Source organism: Gossypium raimondii, chromosome 11, assembly GCF_025698545.1.
Source record: "Gossypium raimondii isolate GPD5lz chromosome 11, ASM2569854v1, whole genome shotgun sequence".
NCBI classification, from domain to species: domain Eukaryota; kingdom Viridiplantae; phylum Streptophyta; class Magnoliopsida; order Malvales; family Malvaceae; genus Gossypium; species Gossypium raimondii.
Window position 1 is genome coordinate 15,745,708 of NC_068575.1, and position 20,685 is coordinate 15,766,392.

Here is a 20,685-nt window from a genome sequence, read left to right on the forward strand (position 1 = left end):
CGAGTACATGTTCTCTGAAAAATTGTTGTATGGTGCTATTAAGGTCATTTTCCCAATGCTCTTCATAACACCCACTCCAATAGAATTCTACTTCGTTCAACATTGGAGTGTTTGAGTGTCTTTGAGAGAATATCTTCATCTTTGGACAATCTTCTACAATTACAGTTTGTAAGGATGGGAATCCAAACGTATAATTCCATGATGAGCAGAAGCTTTCTAGCTTTGGTAGAGATTCAAGTTCCAAACTGTTGAGTTGTGGAAAAATGATTTCATCTTGATCATTGTTGTCCCCACCTTCTATTATTTCTTCTATCTTTTTGCAATTAAGTATACTCATTTCTTTGAGTTGCACTAGACTTTTGGCTGTAGAATGTGTAATTAGTTTTATGATTCCATCACATTCTCTTACCTCCAATATTACCAAATTTTGGAAAGGTACCGAGGATGGAACTAAACGCCATATCTCTTTCACTCCAACATTCCATCCCAAAGTAAGTTGATGTAGATTTGGAAACATATACTGCATAATTCCCAATTATTTGTTAAACAACACATACATATATAATATGCATTTTTTAAAATTAAAACAGCCTAACATTAAAAAAATAATTATTATGGTAAAGAATTTAATATCAAAATAAGAATAATAAATAAGAAAATAGTTTTGAAAATAGGATGATACCTTATTTACCCAAAAGAGGGGTTGTTCATTAATGCTTCCACTTATTTCTTGAGAAGCAAACAATATCTCTACTTTGTTACATCCATACACTTCCATCTTCTTCAATAAATGCCAACTTATGGTCTGCGTCTTATGACATATACTCTTTAGATTTGGCAAGGCAATGAGAGTCAAGGATGGTAGACATGGAAATTCAAATGTAATAACATTCGATTGAATGAGTTGGGGAGAAAGTGATTGCATAGCACTAAAGTTAATTTCTTGGGATTGGGATTCACATATTATTTCTTCTAATGATTCACAATTCCATATGCTCAAATTCTCAAGCTTTTGAAGTCTCATCAACATACTCAATGGAAAAACATTCAACAACTTAGGACAACCTTCCAAGAAAAAAGAAGTTAGTTTAGAATAGGAATGTTCATCAAGTTGGTTAGGCCATAGCCTTTCCACGTTTTCCATGCCACCACTACTACTCAAACACTTTTTTACCAATTCTTTCACGCTATCATCATCACGACATGCTTCTAGCTCACATTCCATAGTTGTTCTAATATCCAAATCAACATCTTGTACCTCATATTCAATGCCACAACAAATACCCAATTCCTCTAGCACAGGAAATATCACCTATATTTACATGCATAATTCATTTGAATGTGTCAGTAACTATTTACCAATAAGCAAAGTTAAGATAATAGAAATTTTTGCACCTTCTTACTACAACTATTATGTCATGTTTTACATTTTCTTTTTCACTTATCTCAGAAATGACATCAGGTTTCGAAACAAAACAAAACAAAAATTAATCTTTTAACCTTAAAATGTTAGAATGCCCCTTTAAAATATTACAATATTTGTAATATAAAAACTAAATGTAAAAGGATCAAACACTAAATACTCAACATATGATAAATGTTAAAAATTAACTATTTCATCTTTAATCATCGAAGATATTTATATATATACACAAAATTAAAGAAAGAACAATATATATATATATATATTAACATACCTTTTCACTGAAGAGATATTATGGCCGAGGTACACTAAGATCAAATGAAATATTGTTTCCAATACTTGCAGTCTCAAAATGGAATGCACTCAAAACACGACATTTCTTTATTTCTAATTTCCTTAAAAGTGAAAATTCAATTGGATTGATTCCACAACAAAATCTTTTGAGATTAGAAAGATTGTTGAGTTTCAACGAGTTAAGCTTAGGGAACACCCTTATGCTGTTGTTAATCCTTTCTTCTCCACCTAGTATTCCTTCTATTATGTCTTCCATTTCATCACAATGAGAAACAATAAGTGTTTCTAGTTGCACAAAGCTTTTAACCATAGATGAAGTAAATGCACACTTCAACTTATGGCATTCCCACACTTCCAAACATGTTAAACTTTGAACACCAAGAGACACCGTAAGAAGTTGATCATCATGCCATATTTTTTCAATCCCATTGACTGAATCTAAATACAACTCCTCCAATGCCACAGGAAACAAAACCTACAAATAAAACCATGTTTCACATCATGTCTTAATTATCATTCAAAATATATAATAAGGATTGTCATATAAACAATTCTACCTAAGAATTACAACTCCATCTTCTCGGATTCTTTTTTTATATTAATTGGTTTCAAACAGGCTCCGTACTAGGGGAAGTACCCTATATTCTTAAATAAGTTTTGCTAACTAGTGCATTTTTTACCCGTTTTAAGGGTACTTAATATATCCTCAAAATATTATAACAAATAATAATAATAACTCTTCCATGTAATTTAAAAGAACAGAAAAAGGAAAGGCATATCAAAATAAAATTCGTTGGAAGCGATAAATAAGAGAAAGAAAGATAAAGATTGAAATAAATACCATTTTACCGAAAAGCCACGTGACAGATTGAAGGGTTTTCTGTGAATACCAGGCGCCATTGAATGTGGGCAAATATCGTAACGATAAAGAACGTAACTGAGGGAATTCTAAGTTATCATTCTCGCCAATCTCTTCTTCCTTTTCAACAAGTATGAACTCTCTCATGTTGTTGCAATGGGATACCTCAATTTCTTCAAGTTGGCGAAGCCTTTTGGCTATGGAGAAGGAGAACAAATTCTTCAACATCTTGCACTCGCTGCCTTCTAGGAACCTTAGTCGCCCAAATGATTCAGCTTTGAGTTGAGCTTCACATATTGACTCCAAATTCATCAAACTATGAAGATCCAATGACTCCAGACAAGAAACCAACATCCTGGAGCCTATCACAAATTTCATGTCTGAGACATTCGAGAGCTTGAGATGCTTTAAATGTGGTAACCCTTGGTTAACTGGGTCGTCAAGCATTTCCCTAACATCTTCCGCTTCATCTACGTACAGACTTTCAGTTTTTCTCAACAATAGTTTAATCCCACCATACAAATTACTTCTTTTCATCTTCAGCTTCAACATTCTTGACGCTTCCGTCCTCGTCTCAGTCCAATACCACTTACCATCTCCAATGCAAATCTTGTATCTTTCCAGCTTTCCAAGAAAAATGTTATCTTCTGGCATGGCTTGTTCATTAGGAACACGTACTTTCAAAGTGGTCAGACGTGACAAATACTGCAACTCAACCAGACTAGCATTGCTTCTTATAAGATTATCAGTTCCCTCAACCTCCCATCTATCAAAGCTATGAAAAAAGTATAGTTCTTCTAAACTTGATAAACTTGACAACACGTTTGGTGATACAACTTTAAGACTGTAACAATAGCTCAAGTCTAGCAATTTTAGCCTCCTCAACTGCCCTATCTCCTTTGAGAGCAGTCTAATACCAGAATTACGGAGGTCACGGATTTCTAAATTTACTAACTCTCCTAACATCACTATATCTTCTACTCCACAATCTATCAAACGCAACGCACAAAGACTTCTTAAGGAATCAATGGAGGAAGGCAAGGACGACAAATTCACTTTCTCGAGACTCAAGACTTTAAGTCTTTTCATACCCTTAAAAAAGTTATTTGGAATTTTTAAACAAGAATCCCTATTAACCATAGCGAAAAAGGTAAGGTTCGGACATTCCAACTCATCAGGAAGCTCACTAACCTTAGTATGTTGTAGGCTAATAAGATTGTAGTTTCTCATTGTTTCGACATCTGACCACCCTTCAAATACATCTTCCTTTCCTAAAGCAAGCCAACCACGGTCCCTAGAAGCAATTGAAATGGCAACATCGCAAACAACATCATGCATGTCAAAGCATTCAGGGGTAGAACCAGCAAGTAGCAGAGAAGAGTCTTCGAGCTCACTAACCAACGTTAATACTCTGTTCCGTACTTTTTGTATTGCGTCAAGACCACGAAATAAGCCCAAGCCTGTGCAATATTTCAGCAAGTCTTCAATGGCAGCATTATGACCCATTATACTGCAGAGCAAGAAAACAGATTTAAGGTCCTCTGTTTTCAAATATTTGTAGCTCATTTCTATAGCTGAATACACAGCACTTGGTACCCCCCTGAAGTTTATTTCAGAGGGCTTTAGCTGCTCCAGAGCATCCTCCCATTCATGTGAATTCTCCTTATGTTTCAAAGCCTTTGCAACTGTTGCAATAGCGATCGGCAATCCTGCACATTTTTGGGCGACTTTAATTGCTTTAGACTGCAAGTCAGATCTTTCAGCAATAGGACCAGCCACGATCTTAAACAGGTTCCATGCTTCATCTTCTTTCAGGATATCAATTGGAAGGCTTTTCTGAGAACGCATCGACTTCAATACTTCGAGCCTCCTAGACGTCATCAAGATCTTCAATCCCTTGTTTTTATCTACAGAAGGAATTCCAAGTGCGTCCAAGTCATGTTCCTCCCAAATATCATCCAAGATGATAAGAACCTTGTTGATTTTCTTTAGCCGATCATGTAGCCGGGCAGCTCGTACATCAACGCTCCTCTCCTCAATTTTCAGGCCTAACTTCTCCGTAATCTCATTCTGAATATTTGAAATGCTTGATGCTTGTGTTATGGCAACCAAGATCACTTCATCAAACAGCTTTTTCTCCTTGGCAATGATTTGTCTGGCAGCCTCTTTGACAAGTGTGGTTTTGCCCACACCTCCCATCCCGTACACTCCTATTATGTTGATATTATCATCATCCAATGCCGCCATCACCCCATTGAAAGCATCGCTTCTTGATCCAAAGGCCTCGTACTCTTTTACAGGTCTAATGCTCATCCCTTCAAGAGCAGGACGGTAGGAAACTCTATCAAATTGATCCTTTCCATTCAAGAGTTGTGTTATGGCCTCCACCTCCTTTTCAGCTTTCTTGCTGAGATGGTAACGAGACTTGATACCAAGAAGAAAGCCAGCGAAATAACTCTCCATCGCTTTCTTTTCATCCTCCTGCAATTGTGTTGTAGCCTGGTCAGATATCTTGTCATTCACCATTGCCAACCACCTTTCAACATCATCGAAAATCTTCTCCCCATTCCTATTAGCCTCATCAACAGATTGCTGCACCCTTTGTCTTGCATCCTTCAGCTCTTGAACTTTACTCCAAAGGTTCTGAAACTTGCTCTCATGATTGAACAAGTAACCAAGTTGTTCTGGAGTGGAGTCAACCATGTACTCAGCAGCTTTGCTAGCAAGAGATTCAAGAATGGAAGCAAGAGCCTCCATTGTTTTTCTTTTGAGATATATTTCAAACTATACAGCAACCGGGAAGCAAATCCTTGGAACAATGGCACTCACTGGAAAAAAAATAAAAAGTAATTGATTAAAATATCTTTTTGTTAAACTAAAATATTTAATTTTATTAAAATTAGACTCTTTTATTATATTCAACTCTTGGAAATAATTGTAACAACCACAAGTTACTAATGACATAAAGGCGAGATCATAGAGTCAATTAAGAGTTTAGTTAATGGGGCAGATTTGAGTGGGGTTAGGTGGCTGTCCTGTTTTTGCTCCTAGTGGTATTTGATGATTTCATTCTGATAATGTGTGGAGTTTTATGTTGCAATGGGAAAACCAAAACTGTCATTAGAACAAAGTTTCAGTATGCGTTATCAACAAAGATTCAAACATTTGAGCGTTACATAGGATTTGAATGAAGTGTTTCTAGGGTTACTTCCTCCATGGAAACATCACAAATGGCCAACAAATATTAAAGTTTATGGGTTTTTGGTCTTATTCCACAATTGGGATTTGGGTGCTAAGAAACTTTATACCTTTTTCTTACAGTTTATTATAATGGCTTGTAAAATTTCTTCTTTACTAATCCCACTTTTACTTTGATATTTGTTGGCCATATTTCTTCACTTGTGATGTTTCCACGGGGAAGTAGCCATAAAAACACTTCATTCAAATCAGATATAACTTCCAAGTGTTTGAATCTTTGTTGATAATCCACACTGGAACTTAGTTCTAATCACACTTCTGCTTTTCTTCAAATCACTCCAATGGTTGCCTGAGATGAGTGATAGACTTGTGTTTTTCCCTTGGTTTAGCAAGAAAAAGCTGGATAAATGTTAATTACCAAAATTATTCCACAGGTGTTGGTGGTGCACAAAGAGGACACAAACCAGGGGTAGATGTTTAGATCACAAGAGATATAATAGGTTGTCAATGTCAAATTTATTAATAATATTTTATATCTACCTGTCATATAAAGGTATACAAGTCCCTCAAACTTTTTCGAAACAGTTAATTAAATCCTTGTAATTTTTTTACACTCAATTGAGCCTTTGAACTAATAAAATTGGCTAAATTAGCCCTTTGACTAACGTTGACTATTACAATGCTGACATGGCCATTAACGGTGCTAATGTGATGCTCCATGTTAGTGACAATTGCTAATGTCAGTTGCCACATCAGCAAAATAAAAAATTTCAATTTCTTAAAAAAAATAAAAGAATAAAAAGGAATACTTAATTTTTATTGGAATGAACCTGAACATATGGTTGTCTAGGTTCATTCGTTTAAAAGCTTAATTTTTTACAAAATTTTAAATATTATTTTTTAAAATAATTATTTTTAATTTTTAAAATTTTAAAATATTATTAAAATTTATAAAATATTAAATAAATCTAAAATTTTCAAAAATTTAATAAAAATCATTAACAGGTAAGTCCATAAATGTCCATTCCAAAAGATTTTCTAAATTATATAAAGTTTAAAAATATTAAAATTAATTTCATTTAAAAAGTTGGCATGTGTTTCATTTTTTAATATTATTGGTACCTTTTAAGATGTATACAAAATAAAAAAATATTTTATAAAATAAATTAATAGTACGTTTAAAGTTAATTGTGAATGATAAAATAAATTTCATGTATATTTGTTCTAATTTGATTTTATTTGATTTTTATAATAGTGCATGGATTAAATTAATTCATTTAATAATAAATTAATTAATTTGATCCCGTTGTAACCAAGCACTAAATCTATTACAATGAAGCAAGGGCTTTGACCAACAATTTAAATTGAAGATCAACTTTTAGTTTTCAGTTTAATTGATTCATGTAAAAATAATTGATCGTGTTTGACCAGAAAATATTTTAAATTAAAATATTAATTTTATTAAAAATATATTAATATTTTGATAAATATGAATTTATCTATTAAAATTGTTAATTATTAAACTTTGAAAAAAATCATTTTATTTATATATATTTATAATAGATTACACAGTATTCATAAATATATTTATTAAAATGTTAAAATTTGCATTAGATATTAATAAAGATTTTATATGCCATCATTAATTTAGATTTAAAATTATATTAATTTTGCAAGTTAACTTACAAATATTTTTTATACAAGTTAATTTACAATTATTAGATAATTAAATTGTATGATTTTAGTAATGCAAAATATTTTAAAATAAAATTATTAGTTCATTTTTATTAGTAGAAATTGATAGAAACTTTGTAATTATAAAGATTAATAATTGTAAAATGATAATGCATGATTAATAATATTAATAGTAAACCGTTAATAAATGAGTAGTAAATGGTAAATAACAAAAAGTAATTACTCAATTATTCATGAAATAATTTAGCATCAAATTATTAGAGTAATCAATTTATACACCAAAGTTAAACATGCTGCATTTTTTTTTTGCAATTCAGTGGTTTTGATCAACTTATTTTTTGAAATGTTTTTCTGACTTTGAAAATTTAACAAATTAGTTGCTAGCATTTGTAAAATGATTGATATTATGAAATTATATATTGGTTAGAATATTTTAATTGATTAAGCACTTAATTATTTCACGATTTCGGATATCAAACTCTTCAAGTAATGAATTTTAACAATTTTGGTAATTGGATTTATTCTTAAAAAATTGTAAACTAATTCCATATATCAAAACCCTTTAGCTTATTAATGCCACGTTAATACAAGCTAGAGGTGTCTACGGGTTAGGTGGGGCCCAACCAAAATTTGAAGCTTGTTTGTTCAGTCCAGCCCGAAAAATGGGCATAATTTTTTGTCCAAACCCGACCCGGATAAAAATACTAAAATTCAACTTCGGCCATATTAATATTTTTATATGATTTCTTTAATATAATTTTTTTTAAAAATATAATAAATTAAAAATACTAAAAACATTAAAATAAATATTTTCAACAAATTAAAAATAATTTTTAAAATATATATATATTTAAATAAAAGTGTAACTTAACAAGCAAATGTCTGTAAAAATAGTAAAAAAGTTAACAATAAAACAAGAGTTATACAACATCTAAATAATAGCAAAAAGAATAGTAGCAACATAATGGTGAAATATTAGCAAAATAATAAAAAAAACAATAAGAAAATAGCAACAAAACAGTAAAAAAAAAGCAAGAAAACAGGAAAAAAATAGAAACTTTTTTTGCGTATTTGGGCCGAGCTGAGCTCAGGCCAAAAAATCTTACTCGAGGCACAGCCCATTTTTAAACTAGTCTTATTTTTTTTGTCCAAACTCATTTTTCAAGCCTATATTTTTATCCAAATCTTCTCACTTTTCGAGTCGGACAGAGTGACATAGATTAAATTAAATGATCATATTATAAAATGATAATCTCACCTGCGTAGCATATATTCAATAACAAAAAAGAAAAAAGAAGAACATTATTATCAATGAGGGAAAAAAATAAGAGTAAATATCATAAATAAAAAAATGAAAAAACAAAGCACCGTACCTCCTGCTGAGGTTTAGAGTTTTAATTTCTTCTAATGATCCCACCTTTTGAAAGGCGAATGAAGGAGCAGAGAATCAAAGGTAAATAGCCAAAGCTACAAAGTTGGATAAATACTACTACTTCTATAAGTATATAAATAAAGCTTTACAATATATTTCTTTCTTTTTCAATTACTTAAATGTTGCTTTAACTAATTTATTTTGAGACCAAAAGTCTTGGGTCACGGGGAATGAGAGAAAGGGTTTACCCTTTAATTTCCATATAGAAAATGACAATTCATTGATTTTCTTTCAACCTAAAACAACTTGGTATCCACCAATCTGAAATTGAAAGTGGTTTTTTATTATTATTTGGATTAAGTTGAATGTAGGATAGGTTGCTGCCGGAGAGATGGCGTATAAGCATGGGCAATGAATCGCTGGATATAATCGGTATTTAAGATTTTGTTTAGATTTTTATGTTAAACTGTGACGAATCTTAGATGGCCTAACCGTTATTCAAATGGAGGAGAAGGTTTCCACTCACATAGGTAATTTAGAGGTGGTCAAAGCTCTTCAAGACATCCACACGATTGAATTAACTTCAGCCTTAGTTAGAAGAATCGATACGATCTTACAAACTATAGAGCAATGGGAAATCCAACATATCCCCAAAGAAAGAAATCAAGTTTATCATCTAAGTAGTAAAAATGGAGACTAAATGCAATGGCTAAATTAGTAAAAATATTTTTTTTATATATTTTAGTTTTTTTTCATCCATTTTTTATTTTAAAAGTTGTGAGACATAGATCACCTTTTAATATTTTAGTTATATAGCCAAAATTGTACATTTGCATTAAATATATATTTTTATTATACTTGCGTGAAAATTGATTAAGTTTTAATTCAATCGATATCGTTGTCGGTGCAATAAAATAGAGGACATAATTCAAATGCATTTAAATATATCCTCCAATTTAAGAATTAGAAATGATATGATTAATTTAGATATTGCATCAATATATATGTATGTAGTGAAAATAATCTAATTTAGAAATAGTTATGCTTCATTTTGATGAATTTGTATTTAGAAATTTAAATTTTAAAATCCTTTTAAACTTTTGAAAATCTTGTAATTCTAGTTCAAAACCTTAACTATGTAATTGGAAAAGTGATTTGAAGAAAAGAAAATCTAATTTCAAATTTCATGAATTTATTTGTTTGAGTAAAAATAATGGAAATTTCAAATTTTATAATGATTTTCAAGAGAAGATTTAGTAGTTTAAATTTGTTTTCAAATTCCACTTAAAACGGTGGTTTTCAAAATTATTCATAATCTCAATCCGTTTAATACATATGGTCTCACTATAAAATAAAATGTAAATTACACCCAATGTCATTGAACTATTAATAAATTCACACTTGGGTTATTCTAATTCAAAAGTTACAAAATAGTCACTTGAACTATTTGAAAGTTTGCATTTAAGTCAATAGGATGTTAAGTCTTTAACGGATGACTAATGTGGTCATTAAATCATTGTTTATCATAAATAATATATATTGGCCATGTAATTTCCACATGGCTAAAAAAAACTTTTTTTTTTGGAAGGGGTTGTAAATTAACTTAATCTAAATTACTTTGTTTTAGGTTTTTTTTTTTAAAGAGTTCTTGGCCAAGTGGCAACAACAATTGAATTTTAAGCCTCTCTTTATTGTCATCATATGGCCTGTAACAGCCCGTATTTCAGTAGTAACGAAAACGGAGATTCTGGAACCATGTATTCTAATGATCTAGTCATTAAATATTATCTATTAATATTTACAAACCTATTAAAGTGTATAGTGATTTTTGGTCCAATAATTTTGTTGATCGATTAATAATTAAAGTACAATGACTAAATCGTAAAAACCATAAAAATTAATTTCAATTGGTTTTATTTAATAATTGAGTTAAATAATATTTAGTTAAGGCCTAAAACGGCAATTATGCCATCTTTTATGATAGTGGATGGTTAGGGCATGCAATTTTGCATGGTTTTAGTTAGAATAATAAAAGTTAATTTAACATTAAAAGAAAACAAAAAGGTGGAAAGAAAAAGAATAGCCATAATTCTCATCTTCTCCACTGATTACTCTGCATTGAAGAAGAAGAAAAGCTTCAAACTCCCTTGGACATTAGACCATTGCATGTAGGGTATTTGAGGTCCGTTTTTCGTAAATTTTATGTTTTTGAAATCATTGTAGTTTGACTTAATTAACTCGGGTATTAAATTGAAAAATTGTTAAAGTTTTAAAATGCTACTGTTGTTGAATTTTGAAGCTTTTGGTGTTAATGTGTTAGTTTATAAGCTTGCAGATGAAATAGAGACTAATTGGTAAAGTGAAATTTGTTAGTTTTGAGTTTAGGGACTAAAATATAATTATTTTGAAATTGCTATGGAATTTCTATAATTATGGATTCTAGAGGGTTATAAAAGGATGAAATTGAAAATGGATTGAAAACGAAGCTTAAATGTGAAAGTTATGGTTGTTTTGGTTTTAGGGACTAAATTGAATAAAATGTAAAATTATAGGAATTTCTATAAAATAAAATTGAATTGTCATATGCATGAAATAAACTTGTTATAAGATTGTTTAAACTGATAAATTGAAATACATTACCGTATTGATCAAGAGTTGAGCCAACCAAGAAATAATCAAAGAAATGGGAAAATTGTTGATTAGTCCCTACACTTCAACTTGTTTACAGTTTTTTTAGGTAAGTTCATATGGTTTGGTTGTATATATAATTGTAATATATATATATATATATATATGTTTGAATGATGAATTTATTTTATTTGAATGTACTTTAATTTGTTTGAAAATTGGTACAAAATGTGAGAAATGGATTGAATTGTATAGAATGGTATTGATATGTTAATTGTGCCTGGATGAATGTAAGATATGATAGACAGTTGGCATACCAATAGGGTTAGTTGCATGCTTGTACGGGATTAGCACTTTGGTGCCTACTGATTCGCACTACGGCTCAGTACTTTTTAGCCTACTAATTCGCACCAAGATGCTTACTTATCACATTCCAAAAACCAAGATAGTAGAAATTGGGTTAGTAAAACCAAGGGTGGTTACGTCCTATTTTTGAGTTAAAGTTGTGAAAATTATGTTAAGTTGATTGATTTGATGCAATGGCTAAGTATTAATTATGTATGTCTAAGGTTTTATGTTCAAATCTTTTCCCTTGGATTTTTTGTTATTTTTATTCCAATCTCTAACTTGGATTATTAAGCTTACATATTATTCGTGTTAAACTATAAATAAGAATGAGCTTGTTGGTTCAGTGGTAAAGTATCAATTTATCTTTTGGTCTTGTGTTCAAACCCTTATGCGTGCAACTGAAATGTTTTTGCTACTTTCTCGTGTTACCACCCATGTGGCGGAGTTTGGATAGGTAGTAAGTAGTTTTTTAAAAAAAATTAATTATCCTAAAATCTCTTCCCAAAAATATGTTTCAACCGTCTAGTATTCCTCTCTATCTCCCCACTTTGTTAATTTTGTTTTCACGTTGGATTTCTGGTAAAGATTTTCTCTAGTTTCGTCGATTCTTTTTTCTTTCTTCCTGAAAATTATCATTTCTTTCTTCATTTTCTTACTATTCGTTAGTTCGTTGCCATATCTATTTTGGAAATTTCATCGCTACAGTATCAAGTTTAAATGTAAATAAAATATTTTCATGGGGTTGTGATGCGAGAATGCATAATTTTTGATTCTATAGTTTTGGTTGATTGTTAAAGGATTAAGTATCAGCTTTGATTAATTTAGTGTTTGTAATAAGTGAAGTTCACGAGATGATTAATCCTTCGGCGATCTAGTTACGATTGGTGGGATATTGTTTTCTCAAGGGTAAGTGTTCAACTCGGTGTTTTAAGTCAAATCTCAGTGTTGGGACTATGTTGTTAGTGTTTGCGACTGAGTTAGGGACTCATAATCTTAGTTTGTCGCTATTAATCTCACGTTTTAAGTGTTGTTTTTAGGTGTTGGAATTACATTGTGATGTGGGCATTGAAAAACTATCAAATGTGTAATGGAAAACTCAAAAAATGGCGAACGGCACGAAGCCAAAAAACTCATTGTCAATGTCACACGATTGTGTGGCAGATCGTGTGAGTTATACGACCGTGTGGGTTAATTGGTTCGTGTGGGCCACATAGGCTAGGTCAGTTGGGTCATGAGGGCCACACCGGCATGTGAACCCATTTTCTAGAAAATTTACCTAGAGTCGTATTTAACTATGATGTGTATTTAGCTACTTTGTAAAGTCCATAGTGTATAAATAATACTTAAAAACATGATATATGATAGTATGATATTGTATGTAATGTGGAAAAGGCATGTGAAATATATATATATATATATATATATATATATATATGCATGATCTATGTACTGTTAATTCTGATGGCATGTTTCTGTTTTGCTATGTTTGATATGAGCATATGATGCCTGATTATGTTATTTTATGTATATTTGAATCTGCTATATGACCATGCATGTGATGTTATGGCGAAACTTGTTTGCTTTTGTTGATTTTGTGACACATTTGTTTTGCAAAACGTGGAATTCCATGCCTTTCAATTTTTGTTATTGTACAACTACATGTCTTACATGTTTTTCATTCGTATTCTACATTTGCATGCCATGTCACATTGCATAATGTGGTAAGGAGGAAGTTCTGAAAAATTAACGATCTGCATTATCTGGTGGTTTATCTACATTTCTGTCTAGCAGCTTGTCTGCAATTATAGTGGCTTGACCACACATATCTGTTCTGGCAACTTGGTTACAATATAATGGTGTGACCACATATATTTGATCTGGTAGTTTAACTAAAACTCTGGTGACATAGTCCTCAATTATCTGTTGGTGTGTTTTGAATGGACAAGTTCTGGGGAACTCTAATTTAGTGTGTAGCCGAGTTGGGTAGGAAGTTTCTGAAAAATTTGCATTATGTTTTTCTAAAAAAAAATACTACATTAACATAAGTATGCATTTTCAGTTCTGCTCAAGTGATCGTTATGAAGCTCTCTGCGATACTTTGATATGATTATTGTGTTATTTGTGTTCTTTGTTTGAGTTCGGTTATAAACTAAGCTTAATAGTTAATCCCTCTTTTCACCATTTCAGGTAAACGACAGAATTAGGATTAGGCGGCGTTTGGGAACACGTATTGATTTCTTGCTTAAAATGGTTTGAATTATTTATAACTAAGTTTTCTAGACTTTTGATTTTTGGACGAAGTTTTTGGATTTGATTTTGGTTTTGGGTTTTGTTATTTGGCTTAAGTTTTTTGCATGTTTTCTGTTAAGTTAAATGAAGACTTGGTTTTTAAAATTAAACAAAATATGGATTTTCCGTTGCAAATTTTAAATAAGTTTTACATAATTTAACAACGAAAGTTTTAGAAAATGCACATCGGTAAATATACGTTTTCTCTAATTTGAATCACAGTTTTTGAACTAGTTACTCCGAAATTTCCGCTGCAAATCTAAATATCAAATTAAGCATTTTTCGTAAAATAAATAAATTTTGTGCATGATTTCATAAGGGACTTGTAAGTGTTTTGCGAAAAATAATATTTTTAGAACTCATGATTTCCAAAGCTAAATTTTGATTTGGGTTTTCAACCGGGAAGCGTAACACCTCAAGATTTGACCATAACGTTTAGGCCGAGTTTGGGGTGTTACACTACTGCTCGGCACTTCGGTGCCTACTGTTGGTATAGAGTAGTCACCCACATATTCGTATCTGTTTATTATAGTTCATCGAACTAAATTGTTAATAAAAAAAAGAAATGGATGATTGATGGAGTGTTTTGATGATTACAATTTGATGGTATTGTATTGAACTGATATGTATAGATTATATGGTTATATGATTTAGATGTCGTGAACTCACCTCATTGTTTCAAAATATGATGACAGGAAAGTTATGTAATTAGCTATTTTGTTTTGTTAATTGTATAATGAGGTAAGTTACAGTTTTTAAATTTATGAACTCACTAAGCATGTAAATGCTTACTCTGATTTGTTTTCTTTCTATAGTTGGCATTTTGCGAAACTCGACTATTGGATAATCTCAGAGCTCACACTATCCACCTTCAGTATCGGTAGACCTTAAAATCGTCCTCGACTCAGTTATGTGACATGTATATAGGTTTGAAATGTATAAGTGTTCATCTTAAGTGATAATTGTTATGGTTCATATGAATTACTTGTTCTTGAATACTTATAAAATATGTATATAAGCTTGATGACAATATGATAAGTTAAGATTAAGGCATATGGATGTTTAAAATGAATGATATGGACATAGATGGAATTCATAAGTTACAATGTTATGTTTAGGTATTAAATATAGTGTTTTGAGTTGTGAAATCAGTTTTGATAAATTGGCATGAAATGTAAATGAATGTCTTGTATCTCAATATATGTGTATGAGTGATGTAAGCCAATGTTTTATTTATTCTAGTGAATGGTTTGATGCATAACCGAGAGTATGAAAGTGAATAAGTATTGAATGCATACATGATTTCAATGATATAAAATGGACAAGTAGGTGAGATGCTTGGTGCCAATTGAGTACGCGACAAGTTAAAGGAGGAAGAAGCTAACGTTGGCTTCAAAAAGCCGTGAGAGACACGCCACAAAGGGAGAGCTTTTCCTAAAGAAAAAAATGTTAAATTTAAACCTTTAATATTGATTTTTTTAATCAATTTGGCTGTTATTTTTATTTATATTTGATTTTTAATATAAAAAAGTATATTTTTATCATTAATTTTTTTTATATGATGCTCAAATTTGAGTTTTGGTTTTATTATGGTCAAATTTAAAAGTTAATCCATATACTCTAACTTTTTACATAATTTAGTACCTCCACTTTTATAATGTTATTATTATTTTTGGAGAAATATTTAATGTTATTGTTAATCTAAATACTTCATTCTAATTAAAATGTTACGTACAAGTGTCCAAAACTTAGCCTTTTACTTCTTTTTTAGATTATATAGAAATGGTTAATTTTCAATTTTAGTCATTGTACATGCTAAAATTTTAAATTTAACATCTATGCTTTAATTTTTACATTATTTGATACTCTAACTTTTAATGTCATTAGTTAGTCTAAATATCTTATTCGATTAAAATATTGACGTAAATCTTTAAAAACTGTTAACATTGTCAAAATTTTTGTTAAATTCAAATCTATTAGATTTTTTGGTACATTACATGACTCCCAAGTGAGTTTTTTTTTAAAGTTCAATATGTCACACCAACAAATTTAACAAAAGAATCTTAATGGTGCCAACAAAAACTTAGATTTTAAATCCAAAAGTAAAAAAAATTAAATTCTTAAAAATTATCAAGATTAAATTTAAAATGTAATATATATATATATATATAAAACATATTTTACCATAAAAATTTTACTCTATAATATATGAATACGTGTGTACCGTTATTTCTATGATCATGATTACATTGTTGGGAGTTAAATAGCTCACTTATTTATCGTATGATAATATATACCAAATGATTTTCATAATTAAAATGCACCAATATTGCCTCCCAAAAAAGTGTTATAAACATTATCAAGCAATTCAATTCCTTAATTTTGCTTCTATTAATATATTTTTAGAAAAGATTATATGAATTAAGGATGTCATGTCATTTAGTAATTTTTATTTTTAATGACATTTTAATAATTTTTCTCATGTTATTGATGCATAATTTTGGTAATTTTTTTAACCTGAATCTCGAACCCTAAATTTGGCGTTTTAATTTAAGATTTAAAGTTTGGGGTTCAGAATTCAGGATTTGAGTTCAGGTTAGGGTTCAGGATTTAAGATTTAAAATTTAGATTAAAAAATTACCAAAATTATCAATAACATAAAAAATTATTAAAATATCATTAAATATTTAGAAAATGGTACAGGATGATGTGATACAATCCTTTCTTTATATTTTTAAACTGATTAGGAGATTTATTCCTCATCTCTCTGCATATGAAAAAACTAAGAATTTGTCCTTCAAATTTCAAACCCTGAAAATTCCACTGTAACACAAACGAGTAAATTGTCAAGGACGAATGAAATGGATTGGATAAATATAATTAAAAGAAAGAAAATAAAAAGGAGAGTAGAAAATATTAAAGAAAGGAAAGTCTATATTTATTTGTATTTAAATAGTTAAAATAAGGGTATGTTTGATTGCCAAGTAAAATATTTTCCGTAAAATAATTTCGGAAAATGTTTTAATTTTCTGTAAAATGATTTATTGGAAAATATTTTCTAGTGTTTGATTGAATCATGTAAAATATTTTCAATTTGTTTGGCGATTTCGAAAATATTTTTCAAAAAATTGTTTTACATACATTGATATATATTAATAAATTTTATATTTTAAATTATTTTTACATATATTGCAATGATTTATTTATAATAATACTCAATTATTAAGCCACAATATTAATCGTTATAAATTGAAAAAAAATAATATCAAATAAATTATTTGTAATTGTGTTAAAAAAACAAGTATTGAATAATTAAAAAAACAAGTTACTGGAAAATCGATAAATAGAAGCAATTTTTTACCGGAAATAAAGGAAGGAATGAAGGAGGCGATAGAGAGGAAAGCACGGAAAATGTCTTACGGAAATTGAAAGGGTAAGACATTTTCCCTAAAATGTAACCCATTTTCTCTTATTTTGGAGTTCATTTTCCAAATGGAAAATGTTTTCCGCCAATCAAACGCTGGAAAAGTTGGAAATGATTTTCCGGAAAATCAATTCCTTCAATCAAACAGACCCTAAAGTTAAAGAAAAGAATTCTGACCTCTCTTGTTTGGGTGAAGTGCGGAAAAGAAATCATTTAATTTTAACATTTATATTTTAGATCCAATTTTAACTTTTATTAAATTAAATATTATAAAAAAAAACACATATATTCTTCATAATTATCACTGATATATTCCTATTTAAAACAAGCTTATTTCTCAATAGATAAATAAACGTCTTCAATGACTCGATGAATCAAACATCAACCATTCAGCTACTTCTTTTCTTTTCTTTAATGGACATTCAAGTTCTGCTAAACTAAAAATACGTAACACTCAAAGGCGTATCATATGGAACATCATTAAGTTTACATGGACTAGTTCCACAGCAAAATCTTTTGAGTTTGGGAAGTCATCCCTATGATGTTGCTACTGTTAGCCCTTTCTTCTCCTCTTAATATTCCTTCTATCATGTCTTCAACAAACCTTTTAAGCATAGAGGAAGTAATTACATACTTCAACTTATGCCATCTCTCCACTACCAAACTTGTTAAACTTTTAACACGAAACTGATCATGCTCTTTGTTAGAATTGAGTGATCTTTATTTAAATAAAATAAAATGGTAAAATAAAATAAAAGTAAAATCCATATAAAACTACACTTCTTTTATTTTATTTTAGAATAAGGTTTTTTAAACCTTATTAAACTCCGTCTATTTGATATTGATTAGAATAAGGTGTTTCAATCTTACTACACTCCTATTAGAATATGGTTTTACAAGTCTATAAATAGACATAGTCTACTCCTTTTGTAATTATTCGAATTCGACATAGTGAATTTTATTCTCCTCTGCCCGTAGTTTTTTCCCTTAAAGGGTTTCCACGTAAAAATTTTTGTGTTATTTATTATTTCTTTCTATTTTTCTTGCGATATATTGTAATTATCGACATTCTATCTTTTTAAAAATCGGTATCAGAGCTTTCAGGTTGTTCATCTCAATCACGATAATGGTGTCTTTGAAGTATGAAATTTCGTTGTTGGATCGCAACACCAGATTCGCGTGTGGCAGATAAAGATGCAGGTAGTTCTTACACAGATGGACTTAGAGGATGCCCTGCTAGGGATAGATAAGATGCCTTCGACATTGACGAAAGAATAGAAGAAGCATAAGGATTGAAAGGCATTAACACAGTTACATCTGCATTTCTCTAACGAAATTTTACAGGATGTGATGAAGGAGAAGACTGCCGCTACATTATGGAAGAGGCTGGAACAAATATGCATGTCGAAAACTCTAACCAGCAAGTTTCATATGAAGTAGCGTCTTTATACTCATCGTTTGGAGGAATGTGCGTCTGTGCACGAACACTTAACAGTTTTTAAAGAAATTCTCTCAAACTTAAAGGCCATGGAGGTTCAGTATGATAAGAAAGATCTAGGGTTGATTCTACTTTGTTCATTACTCCTATCTTATTCAACCTTTAGAGACACGATTTCATATAACCGCGAGTCTCTCACAGTTGATGAGGTTTATGATTCTTTGACCTCGTATGATAAGATGAAGCATCTTGTGGTTAAACTCGACTCTCAGGGAGAGGGTCTCATTATTTGTGGGAGGCAAGATCGGAATGCTAATGATGATCATGGAAGGACACATGAACAGAATCCTCGTGGTAAATCTAAAAGTATATTGAATTCTTCAAAAAGAGGTAAAACTTATAACTTCTGCAAGAAGAAAGGGCACATTAAATCTGAGTGTTATAAGCTGTAAAACAAGATCAAAAGGGAGGCTGCGAATCAAAAGGGAAAACAACCATAAAAATCTGGTGAAGCTGATGTTGTAGAAGACTACAGCGATGGTGAACTTCTAGTCACCTTTCAAAAATTTTAAAGTGAGCGAGGAATGAATCCTTCATTTAGGCTACACCTTCCACATGAGTGCCAATCGAGATTAGTTTACAACTTACGAAACAATGTCTAAAGGTATTATTTTGATGAGAAATAATGCTTTGTGTAAAATCACAGGTGTTGGAACAATTAAAGTTAAGATATTTGATGGAGTTGTCAGAATACTTAGTGACGTACGACATGTTCCAGAATTGAAGAGAAATTTGATTTCATTGAGTACTCTTGATTCAAAATGGTATAAATACATAGTTGAAAGTGGGGTTTTGAAGATTTCCAAAGGTTCCCTAGTTGTGATGAAAGGGCAAAGAAAGACTGTGAAGTTATATATTTTGCAAGATTCTACTGTTACTGGTGATGCAGCTGTCACTTTCTCTTCCTTGTCAGATGATGATATTACTAAACTTTAGCATATGCGCCTAAGGCATATGAGTGAGAATGATCTGATAGAATTGAGCAAAAAATGACTTCTTGATGGGCAAGGAATTTGCAAACTGAAGTTCTGTGAGCACTACGTTTTTGGGAAGCAAAAGAGAGTTCGATTCACCAGATGAATCCATAACACGAATGGAGCGTTGGAGTATATTCATTCTGATCTGTGGGGGCCATCCAGAGTGCCTTCGAGAGGTGGAACTAATTATCTGCTAACTTTTATTGTTGATTTTTTTAAAAAAGTTTGGGCATTTTTCCTGAAGCAAAAAAGTGATGTGTTTTCCTCATTTAAGTCTTAGAAAACTATGATTAAAAACTAGATGAGAAAACAAATAAAACACTTTCACACAGACAATGGCTTAGAGTGTTGTTTTGATGAGTTTAATGAACTAAGCAAGTTAGAAGGAATCGTGAGACACTTGACAGTTCGTCATACTCCATAACAAAATAGCATTGCAGAATGAATGAACAGAACGATCATGGAGAAAGTTCAATGTATGTTGTCGAATGCTAACTTACCAGAGTCGTTTTGGGTCGAAATAGCCTCTACTGTATTTTTTTGATCAACCGATCTCTATCCATTGCCATTGAGAAAAAGACTCCACAAAAGGTATGGTCTAGTAATCCTATTGATTATTCTGATTTAAAGATCATTGGGTGTCCTGCGTATGCTCATGTTGGTAGTGGAAAATTGGAATC

At 30.7% G+C, this 20,685-nt stretch overlaps 1 protein-coding gene across 1 annotated transcript; it reads right to left on the reverse strand.

Moving 5' to 3' along the window:
* Nucleotides 1-23: 23 nt before the first annotated feature.
* Nucleotides 24-8,985, reverse strand: LOC105804481 (disease resistance protein At4g27190). The gene is made up of 5 exons (XM_052623419.1): nt 8,843-8,985; nt 2,559-5,404; nt 1,698-2,192; nt 683-1,312; nt 24-520 (listed from the first exon to the last, which is right to left on the reverse strand). The coding sequence occupies exons 2-3, from the start codon at nt 5,331-5,333 to the stop codon at nt 1,716-1,718; spliced, it is 3,252 nt and encodes a 1,083-aa protein (XP_052479379.1). The 5' UTR covers nt 5,334-5,404; nt 8,843-8,985; the 3' UTR covers nt 24-520; nt 683-1,312; nt 1,698-1,715.
* Between the last annotated feature and the right edge of the window lie 11,700 nt (nt 8,986-20,685).

Excerpts from the sequence above, each read along its gene's own strand:
- LOC105804481 (XM_052623419.1), bottom strand. The coding sequence starts at position 5,333 with ATGGAGGCTCTTGCTTCCATTCTTGAATCTCTTGCTAGCAAAGCTGCT. Across the intron at positions 2,193-2,558 it reads CGTGGCTTTTCGGTAAAATG|GTTTTGTTTCCTGTGGCATT; the intron begins GTATTTATTTCA and ends TTTTATTTGTAG.